Source organism: Cynocephalus volans, chromosome X, assembly GCF_027409185.1.
Source record: "Cynocephalus volans isolate mCynVol1 chromosome X, mCynVol1.pri, whole genome shotgun sequence".
NCBI lineage: Eukaryota > Metazoa > Chordata > Mammalia > Dermoptera > Cynocephalidae > Cynocephalus > Cynocephalus volans.
Window position 1 is genome coordinate 98,656,858 of NC_084478.1, and position 21,416 is coordinate 98,678,273.

General features: G+C 35.9%; 1 protein-coding gene across 1 annotated transcript; it reads left to right on the top strand.

Annotated features, from left to right (window-relative positions):
- Nucleotides 1-18,828: 18,828 nt before the first annotated feature.
- On the top strand, nt 18,829-20,955 carry LOC134366593 (RNA-binding protein 25-like; the record flags this gene model as incomplete). Its single annotated transcript, XM_063082950.1, is given in 1 exon segment — nt 18,829-20,955. A coding segment is annotated over 1 exon segment (1,860 nt), but the record flags the coding sequence as incomplete, so codon positions are not given.
- Nucleotides 20,956-21,416: the final 461 nt, after the last annotated feature.

The following is a 21,416-nucleotide window of genomic DNA, read 5'->3' on the forward strand; positions in this document are numbered from 1 at the left end:
ATAGTGTTATAGCCGAATTTTAAGGAGACATGCTCAGAAGGGAGTTTTAAAGAATTTATTCCGGCCGGGGCCACAGCAGCCAATTCAAACTGTGGCCCCGAGTCCAGGGTTACTTTTAGTTTTAAGCCCTTCGTGGCGTGCTTGTTAGCCCGCCTGATACAGTTTAGCCAGTGCAAGCAAGCCTTGAGTACACAAGCTAATTTTGCGGTTAGCCTTTAGCAGGGGCTTTCCGCTCATCCCTCCCCCTTATTATTACTTCCACGAATAAAAGCAAAATGGATATTTTTTATATAATATGGTGTTACTTGTGTTAACTTTAACTGGCAGCTAGTGACATCTGTTAGGCACACAGGGTGTTCTGCAAAAGCGAGCACAGCTGGCTTACAGAGGCTGAAATGTGCAAGTTTCTGCAAAGCATAAAACTTCCCACAAACACACGTATTGAAGAAGCTTTTGGGTAAAGGGTCTTTATCACACTTGGGTATAAGGGCAGGAAGTGTGGTTACTTGAGGAGGGGTCTTAGAAAGCTAGCCTGTTTTTCATCTACACAGGAAAGAACTGAGAGCTGACCGCCTGTGGTTTTCTTGCTAACACAAGCACAAGCTTGTGACCACAGAGCTACAGGGTACAGAAATATTCAACTGTTTTTTTTGCAACTGGGACAAAGATGGGTTTTCCATGTTACTTGTAACAATAGTAGCAATTCAAACCATTTTTTTATTCTAGAGTTTTGTATCTATTATTAATGTTGTAAATGATGCAAGATTTTTCAGTCTCTACTGCTAAAATTGAACCTTTCTTGGCTCTATTTCTCTTTCTTCTTTCTATAGTTAGAACACAAATAATAAATTCATCAACGTCTAAGTCAATCAACAAGTCAATCTCGCTTTTTGATTATGTATCGCATAATCTCTTAGAAGTTCAATTAAAATTCGTCTACATCCTTTTCTCATGCGATATTCTAGCAAACAATATTTATTTTTTGATAACCTTTTCTAATACTGGTATGAGGGCAAATACGCCAATATTATTATTTTTTTAAAAAAGCAGTGATTCTTCAACAATTCAACTTTGTTAGAAATTATACTATTGATATATAAAAGGCTGACAAGTCTTATTACTTAGGAACTATATGGTACAAAACTATTAAAACTGGATACAGGTCATAGAACTAAAATTAAATCCCTGCTACTTAAAAACTTTTCTAGGACAGTTTTTTTTTTTTCTTGAGAATATGCTGTCTCAATCTTCTTAAAATTTTTAACATTTATTATTAAAAAAAGAGAAATTATTCTGTTAAAGTGTTTCAATTATTCTTAAATCTAGTGTAAAAATACCAAGAGTAATATAGGTTATAAAAGGTTTACTTACCAAGTAAATCTAAGAACAATAAAAAGTGGTTCATATGACTGGTCTATCTTTGACTCCATGAATAGGAATTTGATATAAAATGAACTGTATAAACGTTATATAGATTTTTGCAATTTATTTTTTTGAACTTTTATTTCTGTCTTTTAAAATAAATTTTATTGTGTATATTTAAGGTATATATCATGATGTTATGGAGTTTATATAGATAACAAAAAAAGTTCTAAAATATACTCACTTAGCATGAACATCAAATACAGTGCAATTTTATTATCTATAGTCCTCACGTTGTACATTAGGTCTATGTAGACTTACACATTCTACATATTTGTTACTTTGAGATCTCATATCTTAATAATGCCTACCAATACTAGAGTAAATAAGAGAAACCTTACGACGTTCCAATTTTCTATTTTATGAAGTAAAGATTGTTTTCTGCTTCTTTCTTTTATTTATATTCAAATAACTTGATGAGTGTCTTGGATGAATTAGATGCAAGTCCTATAACAAAGAAGAAGAAAAAAAGCCTTTGTTTTTATTTTAGAAAAAAATTTAAGAAACCTCATTGGTAGAGTCCTGATTGGAATTGTAGCTACTGATTTTTAGGGATCAAGAGTTGGGGAGTTTATTCCTCTCCTTCCTTTATATTTTCATAAAGCTTAGAAGATGTTTACTCTATTTCCCTCAGGATAAAGAATTAGTTATTGAAGTTAAATCCTCTTTCCTTAACTTTTACAGTGTCAATGTTTATGGAACAGATTCAACAGAGAAGCAATCAGCATTCAGAGGGTCAGAAAGTCAGGTATTTTATTACATTGGCGGGCCCTGATGAGCTAGTGCTCCAAGCTCTGAGCCCCAAATTCAGGTCTTATAGGGTTTATATAGGTGGACTCTTCGCTTTCTCAGCATTCATGTAGCTAGAACAGTAATATGTTTGTTTCCTCAGCATTCATGTAGCTATCATGATAAGCAAGCACAGTTTACAGAAGTGGGAATACAGAGCAGTTGATACAATAAGCAGGTTGTGTTTTAAAGCAAAACAGAACTGAAGGAATTAATTTTGAATTTTCCCAACAAGTAGAAGAAAGAATCCTTTAAACAATGTAACTGTACTTTGTGCAAATTCAGAGTTAAGACTATCAATTATGTTTTCCAATATTTTTTATTTGGTTCCACGTGACAAACGTCGCTTTGAATTAATTCATTCTGTAAATGAATTTTCTTCATTTATTCTTACAAAAAAAAGTTATATAAATAACACTTTTCCATTTCACATGAATTTCTAATAGCATCATAGCTAAAATCAGTTCCTATTTTCATACATAATCTATCTAATCCATGTGCCTTCTAACAAAATATCAGAGCTCCTAAATATATCAAGAAAATATTGACAGAATTGGAGGAAAAAATAGGGAGCTATATAATAATAACAGAAGATTTCATTACCCCACTTTCAAAATGAATAGAACCACCAGACAGAAGATCAATCAGGAAATAAAAGATTTGAACAACATATAGACTAATTGGCTCTAACAGACATATGTATATATACGTATATAGAACACTCTGCCCAAGAACAACAGAATGCATAATTTTCCCAAGTACACCTTAAACATTGTCCAGGAAAGACCATATGTTAGGTCACAAAATAAGTCTTAGTAAATATTGAAAGGCTGAAATTATGCAAAGCATCTTTTTCAATCACAAGAGAATGAAACTATAAGTCAATAGCAGAAAAGAAACTTAAAAACTCCACAATTATGTGGAAATTGAACAACACACTCAAACAACTAATGGTCAAAAAAATCACAAAGGAAATTTGAAATTATCTTGAGACAAATAAAAATGAAAAACACAGCACACCAAAATGTATGGGATGCAGCAAAAACAATGCTGACAGAAATTTAGAGCCACAAATACATTTTTAAAAAAGACCTTAAATTAATAAATTAAACTTTCACCTTAATTAGCCAAAAAAAAGGAAAACAAACTGAACCCAAACTAGCAGAATGAAGGAAATAAAGATTATAGCAGAAATAAACAAAATAGAGAATAGTGAAACAATGGAGAAAATCAACAAAACCAAGACTGAGTTCTTTGAAAAGATCCACAAAATTGACAAACCTCTAGCTAAATTGACTCAGAAAGGAAGAGAGAAGCCTCAAATAACTAAAATCAGAAATGAGAGAAAAGTACAACCATTTCTTACAGCAACAAAAAGGATTATGAGTAATATAATCCTTTATATATGTTCAATATAATATAATTGAACATCCACAAATTGTATAACCTAGAGTTAGTAAATAAATTCCTAGATCACAGAACCTACAAGACTGAATAACGAAGAAATAGAAATAGAAAATCTGAACAAAACTATAACTAGTAAGAAGATTGAATCAGTAGTTAAAAACTTCCAACAAAGAAGAGCCTAGGGCCTGAGGGCTTCACTGATAAATTCTACCAAACATTTGAAGAAGGAATAATACCAATTCTTCTTAAACTCTTCCAAAAATTAGAAGAGGAGGGAACACTATCAAAATCATTCTTTGAGGGCATCAGTATCCTAATACTAAAGCCAAAGATTCTAGATGTAAAAAACAACGTAAAAAAACCAAAAAAAAGTCCTACAGGCCAAAATCCCTGATTAACATAAATGCAAATCTGTGTATATGAAAAATTTGTTCTACATATATGTGGGTTCTGCACCTCACCAATACTGTATTTTAGATCTGAGGTTGGTTAAAAAACTTCCCATATAAGTAAACCGTGTTGTTCAAAGACCAACTGTATTTTTCCTATGTTATAAAGGAAGAGATTGAGGCTCAGAGAAAAGTAAGCAACTTGCCCAAGGGCACACAGCTAATAAATGGTGAAACTGACATTCAAATATAATTGTGTTATTTTACTCCAATGACTATATATCATACAGACACTAGGAAACATCTGCCCCTTTATATTCATGGCATATTTTCTGTTTAACATAATGGCAGTTTACTGAAGCATACACTCTGCAGTGTAAGTTTTGAATCCTGGATCCAACAGTTATTTAGCTATAAGCCTTTGGACGATTAAGTCCTAAAACCTCAGTTTCTTCATATGCAAATTGAGAGTAGCTGTTTTTTCCTTTTTTTTTTTCAAATTTTATTTTATTTTGTCAATATACAATGTGGTTGATTATCGTGGCCCATCACCAAAACCTCCCTCCCTCCTCCCTCTCCCCCCCCTCCCAACAATGTCCTTTCTGTTCATTTGTTATATCAACTTCAAGGAATTGTAATTGTTGTGTCTTCATCCCTCCCCCTCCCTGGTTGTTTGTGTATTTATTTATTTATTTTTAGCTCCCACAAATAAGTGAGAATATGTGATATTTCTCTTTCTGTGCCTGACTCATTTCACTTAATATAATTCTCTCTAGGTCCATCCATGTCACTGCAAATGGCAGTATTTCATTCTTTTTATAGCTGAGTAGTATTCCATTGTGTAGATATACCACATTTTCCATATCCACTCATCTGATGATGGACATTTGGGCTGGTTCCAACTCTTAGCTATTGTAAAGAGTGCTGCAATGAACATTGGGGAACAGGTATACCTTCGACTTGATGATTTCCATTCCTCTGGATATAGTCCCAGCAGAAGGAAAGCTCTCATACATTGTTGGTGGGACTGCAAAATGGTGCAGCCTCTATGGAAAATGGTATGGAGGTTCCTCAAACAATTGCAGATAGATCTACCATATGACCCAGCTGTTCCTTCCTTTTAGCATTGTTGCAACGGTTTAATGCAATAAACAATGTTGTGTGTCTGGCACATAATAAATCCAGCTTATATAATGTGTCATTTAATATAAGTCTCCAAATATCTTAATGTAATTGTAAAATTCTAGTAAACCCAATTGGCTAACTTCAATTTGATCCTATAATGAATGCAGGTGGTTCAAAAGAACTTAAATTTCCTTAAAGTTTTAGCTCTAAAATCACATTTGGCCAATCATAGTAAAAGCAGGACTGCATATCAACCAGAAATATTTTGGGGACTATCAAATGATAGATTTTACTATATACTACACTACTTTTGTGTGCCTCTCAGTTTATAACTAGACCTGAAGAATATTGGTTCCAGGTTAACAGTAGCAATTCAAATCATACTGCAATCTGGGGCAATGTGTTCTGCATTCTTTATTAAGTTGCTGATTCTAACTGAAAAAGTTAAACCTTTCCTGAACATCTCTTCCCATATCTATAGTTAGAACAAGGTGATAAATGCATCATTATTTATGGCAATGTTAAATTTATCTTTGTTGATTCTTAATTGTCTTACGTGTACACGTTCAATTATCGTTTATGTCTCTACCATAATTTCTTATGGCATTATATAAGTAAGGTTTCAGATCCAGAATACAGGAAACAATCTAGTTATTTAAAGATGTAAAAATCTAAATATAGGTAACTAAGTACTTACAAAAGTTTTGTAGGTGTTTAAAAAATGTACTTTACAAAAATAACACCAAGAACAAAAGCACCAACTGTCTATCAAGAAAGCTGCTACCTCTGACAGTCATGAAAGTAGGGAGTCGGGAAGCTACTTCTAGATTTGTAAACTTCAAGATAATGCCAATTTAGCGCTAATCCAGGACAAATCTATCTGTAACTACTCAACCATAACTGCTTCTCAACACCAGTAAGCTGCTGACTAGAAACTGAACTACAGAACACACACACACACACATACACACACACAGAAAGAGAGAGAGACTTAATACTTCAAGAATTTGATGGCAGGCAGCAATAACCAAAACAGCATATAAATGTCCCCTGACTCATTTTTCTCTTCTAAATTTTACAGGCAGCACATAATGGTCAGTATCTAATCTACTTCTATAAGTTTAGCTTCAAGGAAGTCTGGAAATATAGTCTTTAGCTGACCAGCCTCAGCACAGTAGGAGATTTAAATGGATACTTAGACCAAATTTTCCCTGTGCACAAAAATTTGCTAACAGATAATACGTATATTTTGATTGCCTTTCTTTATGCAAATTTATGTGCATATGCTCTATTTTCATAACCAGGCCATAAAGGCATTCTCATCAGTTCTTACTGACTTTTTTTTTTTTTTCTTAGATAAAGGTTATTTAACAGACTAAAACTTACATGAAGTCTTAGGTGGCAATTAGCATCATATTTATTGCTCAATAACAAACCACCCCAAAACTTAGTATCTTAATGCAACAATCATTTACTGTTTCTCAAGGTTTTATGTGTTGACTGGATGGTTCTTCTGGAATTGTCTTGCCTTACTCATGTGGCTACAGATAGCTGGCATATTATCTAGGATCAGATGGTTTAAGATGACCTCACTCACATGTCTGCAGCCTCAGCTGGGATACCTGATATGTTTGGGATGGTTTGACATCTCATTTCACATGGCCTGTTATCCTGGGATTTTCAAAGCATTTTGTCTCAGAGTTTCAAAATGGTAAAAGCAGAAGTTTTAAGGTCCGATGAATCATAGGCTCGGAACTGGCACGGCATCACTTCCATAACATTCTATTCAGTAAAGTAAGTCACAAGGCCAGCTCTTTATGGGAAAGAATAAATAGAAACCATTTATTGATGGGGAAAATGCCAATCACACATTATTTAAGAGGAAGAAAAAATAGACTACACCTCTAAACAGGATGAATGGCAATGTCACAGTGGAAAAAGGTATGCATACCAGGATGGAAGGAATTTGTAGCCCATATTTTCCAGCCCACTATATAAAAATATTATCACAATGATTTGCATGCTTCAATACCCTTGTGACAGATTGATTATTTAATTTATTATTTTTAAGTAAACATAAAGGTCTGGATATATCAAGATATATAAGAATATGATGTTTAAAGGGAGTGCATTTGAATTCAGACCATTTATGATTTTGGATATTGCTGAAACAAATAAGTTTGTAGTATAATTCCACCATATCTTCTCAAGATCACCACCAAAAACTTTCCTATCTGAGTAATGGGCCTCATATTTCAGGGACTTTAGCATCCAAAAAAATTTCATGGAGTCCAAAATTAACATAACTTGTACTAAATTCAATTATATTGGGTATATTTTTGTGCACTTTTTTTTTGGTTCTTATTTTGGTATTCTCTTAAACATTTTTTGATAGTTACCCACTCCTCTTTTTCCCCTTGCAAGCATCCTATATCTCAGTACAAACTATCTTTGTATCAAGAACTTTAATTGACTATCCTCCACAAAATTATACTAAGTAGTAGTTCAGTTCTTCATATGAATGTAAATCTTTTGGAGATGTAATGGTTATTATTCCAGACCACCACAGACAATGCTGATTAATAATATAGACAATGCATTCAGTTATTGAAAATATGCTGCAACCAAACAACAAATGAGGTGATATGAGAGAAATGGCAATGAGTAAGATATTGTACTTACCCAAAGGAAGATTAAACACAGGTAGGGAAACTAAAGACAGTATCTACATAATGACCATAAATGCAATTTCTAGTAAATGCAAAAGGGAAGCAGAATATACCATACATGTTGACATGAGCGTCAGATCAATTTCAGCTTGCAGAACCAAAGTTTCATGAGTGAGGCACTATAAGACGGATCTGAAGAATAAACAGTGTTTTGACAAAAAAAGTTCAAATATGAATTGTGAATTAGAAATTCTAAGTAGAAAAGATACCTTAAATAAAATCACAGCGAAGTCAGGAAATCCAGGATATTTTTGGTGAAGTGTGTCATCCAGTACTTCAGTATGATGGAGCATGGAGTATATTGAGTAGATCATAGTAGAAAGTTACTTAGAAAGGTGTGTTGAGACTAAATGATGGAGATTCTTTACTATTAGGCAACCTAAGGCATTGAAACTAATTTGAGATTTTCAACATTTTTGAAAACAGGAGTGGCAAAATCAGGTCTTTGCTATGGAAATGACATGTCATGGACATGATAATGCAGAATAGACACAGAATAAAATGAAGGCAGTTCCTTTATGCATTGCAGTATGTTAAATTTTGTCTCTTCAAGGTTCTTAGACTATATATACCTAAAAATTACGTAAATTAGAGATACATAGAAAGATATGTAAATATGTAGGGAGGGAGATAGATAAAGCTACAGTACTATCATAAAAATACATTCAAAGACTACATTGGCAAAATTCTTAAATAATTACATCTTAAATATCCAACCAAGAAAAGTTGTTACATCAAATTATATAAGGCCTTACAGAATAGATCATTTTATCATGATAAATTCATCATTAGTATTTAATGTTAATGATCCAAATAAAAAATCAAGGACGTTCATTTACTTTTAATTGTTCACATCCTAAAAGTGAAAGAGAAAGAGAATTTGCTGTATTTAGAAATACTTGGTGTTGGTAGTGAATAAAATTCTCTGAGCAAATTTAGCACAGACTATTAGCTTTGCACATATAGACTAAGGATAAATATAAAAAGAGATTTATTTTTGACCTTCAGAATCTAAAATGTCCAAATGCCCATCGAATGAGAGAAAGGTCAATGAGCCAAGGAAGTATGTTTTCCTTTAAAGATTTTCTGCTTGAATGTCACTGCCTCTTAATGCTTACAGAACCCCAACTTACAAATGGAATAAAAGGGTGAACTTTAGAAAATATTGAACCAGATACTTCCAGTATCCATGCTATATAGTGGGAGAGAATGAAGCCCTCTTGGAAAGCGAATTAACTCTTTCAATTAATTATTGTTTCAGTACACAATGGTACCCTTGTGGCCCAAAAGAGTTAATTCAAGTTAACCAATTCCTAAAGTGTTTATATACTCTGAAAAACTAGTTACTACTGGGAAACCTTGACTGGCTTAAGAGATAATGAACTTAATTTGTGGTTTAGCCAACAAGAAACTTCCTTCATTTGATACTTTAAACACTGAATCAGAGAGTTTTCCCATCACGGGTAGCTGAGAATACACAGCATATAACAGGTAGTAAAGATGGACTGGACAGAAAGTACTTGGAACAGTCAAACACTTGAGTTCTTTACGGTAGTGCAAAAATATGATGAAATATGAAACTATGAGTCACAGTGAGCTGAGTCACAGTGAGCAGAGTCAGCCATACCTCCTAGGGTGGCCATTGCCAAGACTTTGCAAATCAAATTTGATAAGAACAGAGTTCATCATAATCACGTAAGCATTTCTTTCTCTGTCAATTACATAGTGAAAAAGCCTGGAGCTAACATTTAACGCAAGATAGAATTACCATGCAAAAGCCATTTCCCCTTTTAAATCTAATGATAATACTGCAGTTTATATGCCACAATCATGGGTTTTTAACTTTGCAGTACTTGCCTTCATCCCTCCAATGGAAAAATGACATTCTGAAAGGCAACATTCAATATAAGTCCACCATCTACAATAATTACTTGGATATTGTGAAAACTGGATAATTAGAAAGGTTAAGGATATATCTACTTGTAAAGTATTCATGAAAATATAGTTATATATGTTACATTTACTCAGCATTATCTGTAACCTTATATGCCTTTGCTTTATAATTATGTATTTATCTATCTATATTAGAAATGTTAAAACAAAGATCATCTAGTTAAAGTTTTCTAAAGAGTATTCCCTTAAAGCATTACTTCTATTGGATTAAAGTAGGTACTGTTTTGTAAAAACAGTTCTCTTGCCAAATTTAGAAAATGCTGATTCAGGCAAAGATAAACAGTTTTTTGTTTAAAAACAACAACAACAACAACAAAAAAAAAAAAAAACCCAGAACCAAAAACAAAAGCCCTTTTCCCTGCAGGTCTTCTGAGAGCCCTTATGTTTTCCTGAGAAACGTTAAAAGTACTAGAGTGCTTCCAACTCTACAAGATGGAAACATAGTATGTAACATTTCCCAGATATATTTAAAAATGGAAAGTTTTATTGCCTTTGTAGCTCATGGGGCTAGTATTCTGTGAAACACTGTTGATGAAGTATAGACCTAATCAAAGCTCCTCACATGAAGTAATTTCCTAAGATAAATGATATTCCCAAGGTCTCAGAGTAGTGTAAGCAGGATTAAAATGCAGACCCTCTAGTTCCTTGTCCAGTACTGATTCATTATTACAAAATGGCTTCCCACTTTAAATGGTAATATTTACTCAAAATAAAAAAAATATATTCATAGTAACAGTAAAATTTAAAGAAGACATTTAAAATAAGACTAGAAGTATATAACTGCAGAGTCAGGACACAATTCTACCAACTTAGTACCCTTTCTAATATACAATGCTGTCTTATCTAGTGTAGTTTAAACCTCACTCTAAGCATGTGCCAATAGAACAGTTTTGCTTTTCCACACTAAAGCAACTGAAACACTGGCTGGGTTTACCTTGTCAGAATGTCTCACCTGTAAATATTTGTTTGAAAGCCACAGCAACATGTGTAAGATGCTACAGGATAAGCCAGTTCATACCTTGGACATCAAAGATTTTCTGAAAAAGTCAGTCAGCACTTAGTCTTGTCTAAGTGTCTAAATGTCATTTATGCAATATGATTAATTATAAGAATTTATTTTTGACAGTTGCTTGTATTTTACATAGAGCATTTGATAAATCTGTATTAGATGATAAAAGAATTAGTTTCACCTTTAAATAAAGGAAAATAAATACAGAGTCTCACATCTCTTCCCCAAATTGCATTAGCATGAGGACTACACAGGTGAATACATTCAAATCCAAATCTCTCTACATAAAAAGAGACCTCTCAATGACACATAAATCAATAAAATTGTATATTTTAGTATATATTATATATGTTGTGAATTGCCTACACTTTAAGCTACATGTCTTTACAGCTTAATTGAAAAACATACAGTCTACACACAGAAAAAGATATACAGTTACTGGATGTGAATACTAGAATTTTTAAGTGTAGTACTTATTTTATGTTAGGCCCAAATATTCCTGTGGGAAAACACAGGTGTGAAATTATAACTGAGAAAATATGACTTTGTATATAATTATTCACATCACGCACACACTTTTAGAAGCACATTTTATGTATAAGTTAATGTCAAACTTAGCCCCCCTTTTCTTCTTTTAGAGATGTTTATTGAAAGATAGGCCTGGAAGGGATCTTAAAGGGTCATTACTCCATCCATTTCATTTAAACAACACTAAAACTAAAAGAGGCACAGAGAGATTATTTTTGGCAGTGTGAAAGCTTTTGAATTCTAATTCCCTAAAGGTTTATGAGAGCAATCCAGTAGGAAAAAGGAAAAAAAAAAAAAAAAAAAAAACGCTAATAAGGCATTTTGCTTTTCCAAGATGTTTTCCAGTTTTTTTTCCTTAAAAAACTAAAATTAGTTTTTCTTTTTTTCTTTTTTCTCTTTTTGCAGGTGCACTTTGACAAATCATGATGTAGTTCATAGAAACTGTAGCAATCCAACTTTGTTTCTGTTAATTAACTCTACATGATTTTTATGCATACAAAAATGAACACTTAAGGAAATCAAGATTGAAAATAGGCCCACAAAATATTTTATCATAAGCAGATATGAAATATTTTTAAATTACCTATTTACATAACCCTTTTGTTATTACTTCTTATAGATTCATAAAGACATACAGGTTTATATTCCTGAATTTATAATATAAGATTGCATTTATGTTGCACAATTACATTTAATATAATAATGACTCTAAGTATTATGGCTTTGATCTATCATAATAAATCATTTGTGGTTTCAATATTTATATTATATTTATGCATACATATTATATATTCAAATCATTTGTATGTACATCAAATGTCCTTTATAAATATGTGTGTGTTCCTGTATATGAGAGATCTCCAAAAAGTTTATGGAAGGATTCAAACTATCTTTTAATTCAATTTTTCCACAAAGTTTTTGAAGTACCCTTGTGTGTATGTGTGTGTGTGACACACATTAGGATGGAGAATAAGTTTTATTATTTGATTAAAGGAAAGCATTGCCTTTTATGGTAAACAGAGTAAAGTGACTCATGTCCCCATGCTGTTAAAATTCCTAAACGAATTTAAAAGCTTATTCATTTCATTTTCATTGATATTTTTCCTTTAAGATTTCAAATATTTATTTCAAAATATCTATGTTTTGTAGCATTATACTCTAATATCCACATGTGTATATATACACACACATATGTACATGCATATATATATATATATATATAAAATAAACACACTTATGTAATTGGTAATAATATTTTTCTACATTTTCGTTTCAAATTTCAAATTTCTGAAATTTTAGGAAAGAAGCTGTTGAAATTTTCCTTATTTCAAGTTATGTTTATGTGGACCTACTTGCAAACTTAATAAAAGCATCTGAGATTTTTTTCTTTTGTCAGTAAATTTACCAATATTTAAACATAACTTGAAAATAATGACTGATTTGTTGTTTTAATTGTTTGTAGACAAGTTCTATGTCATTAACTTAATCTGATGAAATGAGCTACATTGCTTACTTCAGTGACATGAATCCAAACTAGACAAAAGACATGGCCTCTATCACAATAATTATGTCTACATACCAAAGAAGACAGTTATATCTATTCCAGGCACTGTTTCATAATAATCAAGGACCTAAAACTTTTGTAGATACTTTTTGGAGACTATGGCAGAGGGATTGGGGCAAGTGTGATGTATTTCTGTGTGGTTTGTATGTCTTTGTGTGTATGTGGTGTGTGCACGTGAATGACTTTCTTGTAAAAACAAAGATAACTTGGCATGTGAATTGTGGAGCAGTGAATGAATAGGTGTATGGGAAACTATAAATTCTTATAATTGGACTGGCCAGTTAGCATAGCTGGTTATAACACCAGGGTCAGTGGTTCAGATCCCCAAACTGGCCAGCCACCAAAAAAAGCAAAAATACCCCCGAAAAACGAAAAACGAATTCTTATAATTGTGCCATGTTTAGACTTTTCAGTTTTATCATAGCTTGTATATCATATATAAGACCACTCACATATGAGAGTCAGAAGGAGAATGTGGATCCTTAATTCCAGATCCTTAATTTTTTATGCTTTCAATCATCACACATAGTAGTTAATTCACACAAATCACTGTGTGCCCTTTGGCTGACACAGACCCATCTCTGTGGAAAATAGACTGAAAGGGCAACAATATAAGCTTTTAAAAGTAATCTTTTAAATTCCAGTAACTGCAAAAATTACCTGTATCTTATGAATTGTTACCATTTAATTATACGAAGTGTGAGTGAGGGATAGAGGGACAAGAGTGAAAACCAGTCTTTTGGGAGTTAGAATTATCAGGGAAGGAGAACAGGGTCCGGTCTCTAGGGAAATTTGTTGAGACTTCATTCAGCACAAGGTTTTTGCAATTCATTTGTTTGCATGGGCTAAAATACAGTTTCAGAAATCCTCAATATATTTTAATGACCATAGTAGCTGCTTTCCACATTTTGCTAACATGACATTAGGCCTCATTTTCTAAATTCCCTACTCTAGTTAGTAAATCTGTATTCATCTGATTGATTGTCCTTATTATACTGCCAAAGTTCAGTTTTATATTGATTTCAGGAGGATTGAACCTACTTCTAAGTGAAATAAAACAATGGAAAATAGAAGAAAATTCTCAAATGAGAAAAACAATCTTCACCCTGTAATGATTCTCTCCCTCACACCCACACACTCACAAAGAGTACTAACTAGTAGAGAGACACTTGGGGGGAAAAGGAGCAAAATTTCTTTAGTGTATGTTTTACTATTTATTTAAGACAGCAAATTTCTATCCTTAAAGTTTGATTTGTTTGAATTTTTTTTAGCTCAGTTATCAGATTACCATACTAATGTGCATCATAATATAAAATAATATGGAGTCATATAAAATATTTCCACATAAAGCCAGCATGTGTATTAACGATTAACAGTTCCATATTTTTAGTATATTTATTATACCATTGGGATAATTAGAACTAAATTATTTTAATTATCAATTTTATATCATATGGTAAGGTCTAGATTAGTATACAAGCCACCTATATTACATATGACGAGAGGCACATAGCTTGGGAGAATCTGGGTTCATCATATAATGCAAGTAAAAACAGCAGCGTTTTATTATGATTCTTTGTCTTCTGCAAGTGATTTACTACTTTCTGTTTCAGGATTGTGGCCTCAAAAGTTCTAGAATGTGAAAAGAACATCCATTCATAAGGTTTACAAATGAAATTTCCAAATAGATATTTGAAATTGTCATCAATTAGGCTTTCTATCCAGGAAAGGAGTACAAGAATAACTCTCTTCTATTTCTTCTTTCTGTCTGAAAAAGATGTAGCCAAGAACTAATCCTATAAAGTAGCAGTGGAGAATGAACTCTTCCTTTGCTGTCTGCTTGATTTCCCACTTCAACAAGGTTTATGTCTTACCTAACCATATAACTATTTATCTGGCAGCTGCTCCAACTATTATTCTCAAGAGACTCTGAAAGCTAGAAACCAAACCTGGAAGCCAGAGCACTGACAACAGCAAAATCCCAGAGAATCTCAGCATGTGTCTGCTTTTGGCTTTGACGCTCACCTTGTACCCCAGTGAGCAGACTAGTTCAGAGGGCAGTGGCTGTTCATATGTATCATATAATTTTATTACACTGCAAAATACCAAAAAAAAAAAAATATTCATGTGCTGACTGAGGAAATGGGCTCTATTGATAGTATAGAGAATTGGGCTCACTAGGATTTGTTTCTCTTTTCTATTTATGGTAGCATAAATATTCATAAATCTGCACTAAAATGTATGGAAGATAAAAAGAGGGTAAGAAAGGAAATCATTCACCTTACATATGTATAAGTGGCATTACATATAAACTATTATACAGCTGTAGACTTACATTGTCCAATCACAGGTAGCTATTTAAGCTTAAATATAAACTAATTAAAACTAAACAAACCTAAAAATTTATTTCCCCAGTCTACTGTTCCCATTTCAAGTTCTGATCAGCCACATATGGCTAGTGGCTTTCATTCTACTTTTTAGAATATTTCCATCGTTATAGAAAGTTACATTGGACAGAGCTACTATAAACTATACTAGTATATACATTATATGTGGACTATACATACACTATAAGATGTATAAAAATATAAAAGAATACACTAAAAATAAAAATAAATAGGAATTCTAATATTTTCTTACTCCCCGAAGAACCATCTGTGCAATGCTTGGGTGAATACTCCTTTCTTTGGAGATCACTGAGTGCCCTATGTGAGATGAAAGGTCAGACTCATGAAATTCATTTTGGTCTACAGAACATTAACACCTTTTCAAGATAAACTGGACTAAAATAATATACTCCTTATTATTACTTCTAATAACTCCAATCATAATTTGGTAAGCAAAATAATGTTTTGTATAATATAAAGTATTCCACAAAATGAAAAAATCATTGAATTAGAAGGACAAGACTTCCCTAAATGTAAAACAATTAAGTTTCAACAATGAAATAAGTTTTGGGCCAAACCATGTAACTCTCCAGTTTCCTCTTTTGAAGTCACTGGAATCCTAAATATTTAAATAAAAATTTATGCAACTGATAGGTCCAAATACTTCTAGCCTCCCTAGTCTCCTTTGCATGACCATGTATACAAGTTCCTGAATTCATTTTTAAGACAGAGTACATTTAAACCAAAAATACTTTTGTTTCAGTGCCAATGAATAGAGAACAATGCTAAGTGTGCATTACTTTTGAATTATAATTGTTTTCATTATTTCTACTTTAAAATATTTTTATTTATCAAGAAAGAATTTATGAAAATGAGTTTATTATTATTTTGTGGTCATATTAAATTTAAAATCAACTCTGAAAATTCTTTATATTAAATAATATCCCATTTGATTTACAGTAATAAACCACTTCTTCTATACAACATTTTTCTTTCTGTTTTTTTTTTTTTTTTGGCAACTGGCAGGTACGGGGTCTTCTGTATAACATTTAACAAGCAAAGATTGGTACATGCTCACAAAGGCTATATTGTTTAAAAATTCATCACATAAAAAATTTATGTGACTAAAATTATCCTGCTTGGGCAAGGAAATGAATGTTGGAATACAGATGAGGGAATATATTAATTATAATTTAGTTTATGTAGCACTTTAAGTGTTTAGAATCATTAACTTCATTACAGGTATTTTCTTTGCCAAAATGTACTGTAGTTTATTACTTGCAATTCAATTAGAATTTTTAATTGGATTGTTCTTGTTTCCAGATCTGAATAAATCAGACTTTTTTTCTTTCTATTCTTTTTCTTTCTTTTAAAAAAATATTTCTTCTTGCCTTTCTTCTATTCCTTCCGAATGCAATGGAAATCATACAAGAAGGCAACTAAGATAATCACTTGGAATTTAATGCTTCTCTGTTCACCCACAAAGTAAATTTTATTCTTCTCCTAGTTTAAGGATGTCATTTTACAAGTTACAGTACATGTCGCTAATAATCTGTTTTCAATAATGTGCTCTTCCTCTTCGCATCTAGTTACAAATTTCCTGGTACATTCCTATCTCATTCCTTGTTAACCTGAGATTCTAATTATAGTTATTACAAGTATTAAACCTTTATAAGTCTGGTCTCTAGGCTGCTATTTATTGCCTATGAAAGAAGCCAGTTCAACATGAAACGTAAAAATATTAAAAATGGGCTAGTTTTCTGATTCTGATCAGTTATTAAATTGTGATAGAGAATACTAGAAAGGCCAGGAATGCATTTGACCTACAGGAGCAAACATATTGTTTGAATTATACTTTCAAATTAAGTGTTGTTTATACATGACTCTGCAAACTAATCCCCTTAATCCCTCGCAGTGGAAAAGTAGATACCAAAGCCAGCGATTTCTATTTTTCTATCTCTCTCCCTGCTTCTGTCTCTCCTCCAATGACACAGAGAGAGATAGAGAGAGATAGAGATAGAAATGAGAGAGAGAGAGAGAGAGAGAGAGAGAGACTGACTGAGTGAGTGTCTGGATTGTATTCCCATCAGTCCTAACCTTGGCTAAAATGTTTTCCTATTTTGTAACTATGAACGTATATTAAGCATGACCTTGGCAAATAATACATGCCTAGCTGTGAAAAGACCGAAGTGGTGAAGAGTTGTAGGTATTTGGCCACAGATAAAAATAACATGAGACTTTTGTTTAATAAATTTCATTTCCTGGGCTGGCTGGTTAATTCCCTTGGTTAGAGTGTGGTGCTGGCAACAACAAGGTCGATTATTCTCACCCCTGTACCAGTCAGCTGCTAAACAAACAAACAAACAAATAAATTTCCACCTTTTACCCAGGTTCTTTCAGATTTTTCTGATTTTCCTCTTTTTATCAAAATATTAACCATATGAAAATGACTGTTGGCAAAAATTGCTTTGGAAAAGTTGGCTATTTGTTGGAAACATATATAAGTTAGAAACCGACTTGCCAACATAAAATAAAATCTTGATCTTAGCATAATTTTTTTTAAAGAATAAAAATTAACAATTTAAAATTCAGGAAAAGTATTATTGTAGTCACACTTATAGATGGCAAAATCTTTCTAGGCAAGACAAGACTCCCAGTGTCTGTCTGATCTTTCATGTTGCCATATCAACCCCACTCCACCACAGGTCTGTGACTGAAGAAAGAACTTTTTAAGCTAGCCGTAGTAACGCCATTTTGCAAGGCACAAAACATTACCCTGGTTAAAAGTCCCTAGCATAGGAAAAGTACAGCCTGAGGTTGAGACCAGATAACGAACAGGATATCTGTGGTTATGCACCTGGGCCCCGGCCCGAGGCAAAGGGCGGATAGTTCCCAGAAATAGACAAGTCAGTTAAAGTTTCAAGAGTGCCCCTCAGCTGTTTCAAGGACTCCCAACAGTTTCCAGGGTGCCCCTCAGCTGTTTCAAGGACTCCCAACAGTTTCCAGGGTGCCCCTCAGCTGTTTCAAGGACTCCCACCAGTTTCCAGGGTGCCCCTCAGCTGTTTCAAGGACTCCCACATAACCGAAGCTCACCCGCGCTTATTTGAACTGACCAATTAAACTCGCTTCTCGCTTCTGTACCCGCGCTTTTTGCTATAAAAAGGACCCAGGAGCTTCACTCGGCGCGCCAGTCTTCCAAAAGACTGTGTCGCCCGGGTACCCGTGTGTTCAAATAAACCTCTTGCTGTTTGCATCCGTCTTCGTGGTCTCGCTGTTCCTTGGGAGGGTCTCCCTGAACTGACTGACTACCGACTTTGGGAGTCTTTCATTTGGGGGCTCGTCCGGGATCGGAGACCCCCACCCAGGGACCACCGACCCACCAACGGGAGGTAAGCTGGCCAGCAGTCGTTCTGTGTCTCGTTTCTGTGTCTCGTTTCTGTGTCTAATCCTGTGACTCTGACTGTCTTTCTGAGTGCGCGCATTTTGGTTTCAGTTTGTTCCGGGTTAGTCGCTCTGGGAGCGAAGTGCGGGTAGCGAACAGACGTGTTCGGGGGCTCGCCACCCGGCAATCCTGGGAGACGTCCCAGGATCAGGGGAGGACCAGGGACGCCTGGTGGACCCCTTGGCAGAGGATTATTGTGTTTTGGTCTCACCGCGTCTCGGGAGGCGCGCTCTGCCATCGGACTCTTTCTTCTATTTCTACGGCACTCGGTCTCGTCGCCGTTTCTGGTTTCTTTTTGTCTTAGTTGTGATAGGTCTTTGCGTCGTCGTTCCCCTATTGGAAATTTTCGAGATGGGGCAAGGTGCCCTTACGCCTCTCTCCCTTACTCTAGATCATTGGAAAGATGTCAAAGCCAGGGCTCACAATCTGTCCATGGAGATCAAAAAAGGAAAATGGCAGACTTTCTGTTCGTCTGAGTGGCCCACATTCGGCGTAGGTTGGCCGCCAGAGGGAACCTTTGACCTTTCTGTCATTTTTGCAGTTAAAAAGGTTGTTTTTCAGGAGACCGGAGGACACCCGGACCAGGTTGCCTATGTCGTGGTATGGCAAGACCTCGCCCAGAATCCCCCTCCCTGGGTGCCACCCTCCAGCAAAGTCGCTGTTGTTTCGGGATCAGAAAATACTCAAAGGCCACCTACAAGGAAGCCTTCCGCCCCTCCCCAACCCCCCGTCCTCCCGACACCAGATGACCTATTTTCTCTCTCTGAACCCCCACCTTACCCGGCGGCTCCGCTGCCCCCTCTGGCCCCTCAGGGAAACAGATCGGCACCAGGCCGAGCGCCCGGTGATCCTAGCCCTGAGGGACCGGCTGCGGGGACTAGGAGCCGCCAACCTCGCAGTCCGAGAGACGGCTCCGGTCCTGACTCCACCGTAGCTTTGCCCCTCCGAGCCATAGGGCCCCCAGCTGAGCCAAATGGCTTGGTCCCTTTGCAGTATTGGCCTTTTTCCTCAGCAGATCTTTACAATTGGAAGTCTAACCATCCTTCTTTTTCTGAAAAACCAGCAGGTCTCACGGGACTTCTTGAGTCCCTTATGTTCTCTCACCAGCCCACTTGGGACGATTGCCAACAGCTACTCCAGATCCTCTTCACCACTGAAGAGCGAGAAAGGATTCTTCTGGAGGCCCGCAAGAACGTTCTCGGGGATAACGGGGCCCCTACACAACTCGAGAACCTCATTAATGAGGCTTTCCCCCTCAATCGACCTCAATGGGATTACAACACGGCCGAAGGTAGGGAGCGTCTTCTGGTCTACCGCCGGACTCTAGTGGCAGGTCTCAAAGGGGCAGCCCGGCGCCCCACCAATTTGGCCAAGGTAAGAGAGGTCTTGCAGGGACCGGCAGAACCCCCTTCGGTTTTCTTAGAACGCCTAATGGAGGCCTATAGAAGGTACACTCCGTTTGAACCCTCTTCTGAGGGGCAGCAGGCTGCGGTCACAATGGCCTTCATCGGCCAGTCAGCCCCAGACATTAAAAAAAGGTTACAAAGACTAGAGGGGCTCCAAGACCTTTCCTTACAAGACTTAGTAAAGGAGGCAGAAAAGGTGTACCACAAGAGAGAAACAGAAGAAGAAAGACAGGAAAGAGAAAAAAAAGAGACAGAAGAGAGAGAGAGGCGGCGTGATAAACGCCAAGAAAAAAATTTAACTAGGATTTTGGCCGCAGTGGTAGGTGAAAGAGGGTCTAGAGATAGGCAGACAGGGAACCTGAGCAACCGGGCAAAGAAAACACCTAGGGATGGAAGACCCCCTCTAGACAAAGACCAATGCGCGTACTGTAAAGAGAAGGGTCACTGGGCAAGAGAATGTCCCCGGAAAAAGAACATCAGAGAAGCCAAGGTTCTATCCCTAGATGACTAGGGGAGTCGGGGTTCGGACCCCCTCCCCGAACCTAGGGTAACATTGACAGTGGAGGGGACCCCCATCGAGTTTCTGGTCGATACCGGGGCTGAACATTCGGTGCTGACCCAACCCATGGGGAAGGTAGGGTCCAGGCGGACAGTCGTAGTAGGAGCGACCGGCAGCAAAGTCTACCCCTGGACCACTCAGAGACTTTTAAGGGTCGGACATAGGCAAGTGACCCATTCCTTTTTGGTCATACCTGAGTGCCCTGCTCCTCTGTTGGGCCGGGACATCCTGACCAAACTAAAGGCTCAAATCCAGTTTTCCACAGAGGGCCCACAAGTAACATGGGGAGATCACTCTACCATGTGCCTGGTCCTAAACCTAGAAGAAGAATACCGGCTGTATGAAAAGCCGGCCTCTCCCTCCATCGACCCATCCTGGCTCCAACTTTTTCCCACCGTATGGGCAGAAAAGACAGGTATGGGACTGGCCAATAACGTCCCACCAGTAGTAGTAGAGCTGAAATCAGGTGCCTCACCGGTGGCCGTCCGACAGTATCCAATGACTAAAGAAGCCCGGGAAGGCATCAGACCCCACATCCAAAGGTTCTTAGACCTAGGGGTCTTAGTGCCCTGCCAATCGCCCTGGAACACCCCTCTGCTACCAGTAAAAAAGCCAGGGACCAATGACTATCGGCCAGTCCAAGACTTGAGAGAAATTAACAAAAGGGTGCAAGACATTCATCCCACGGTCCCAAATCCATACAGCCT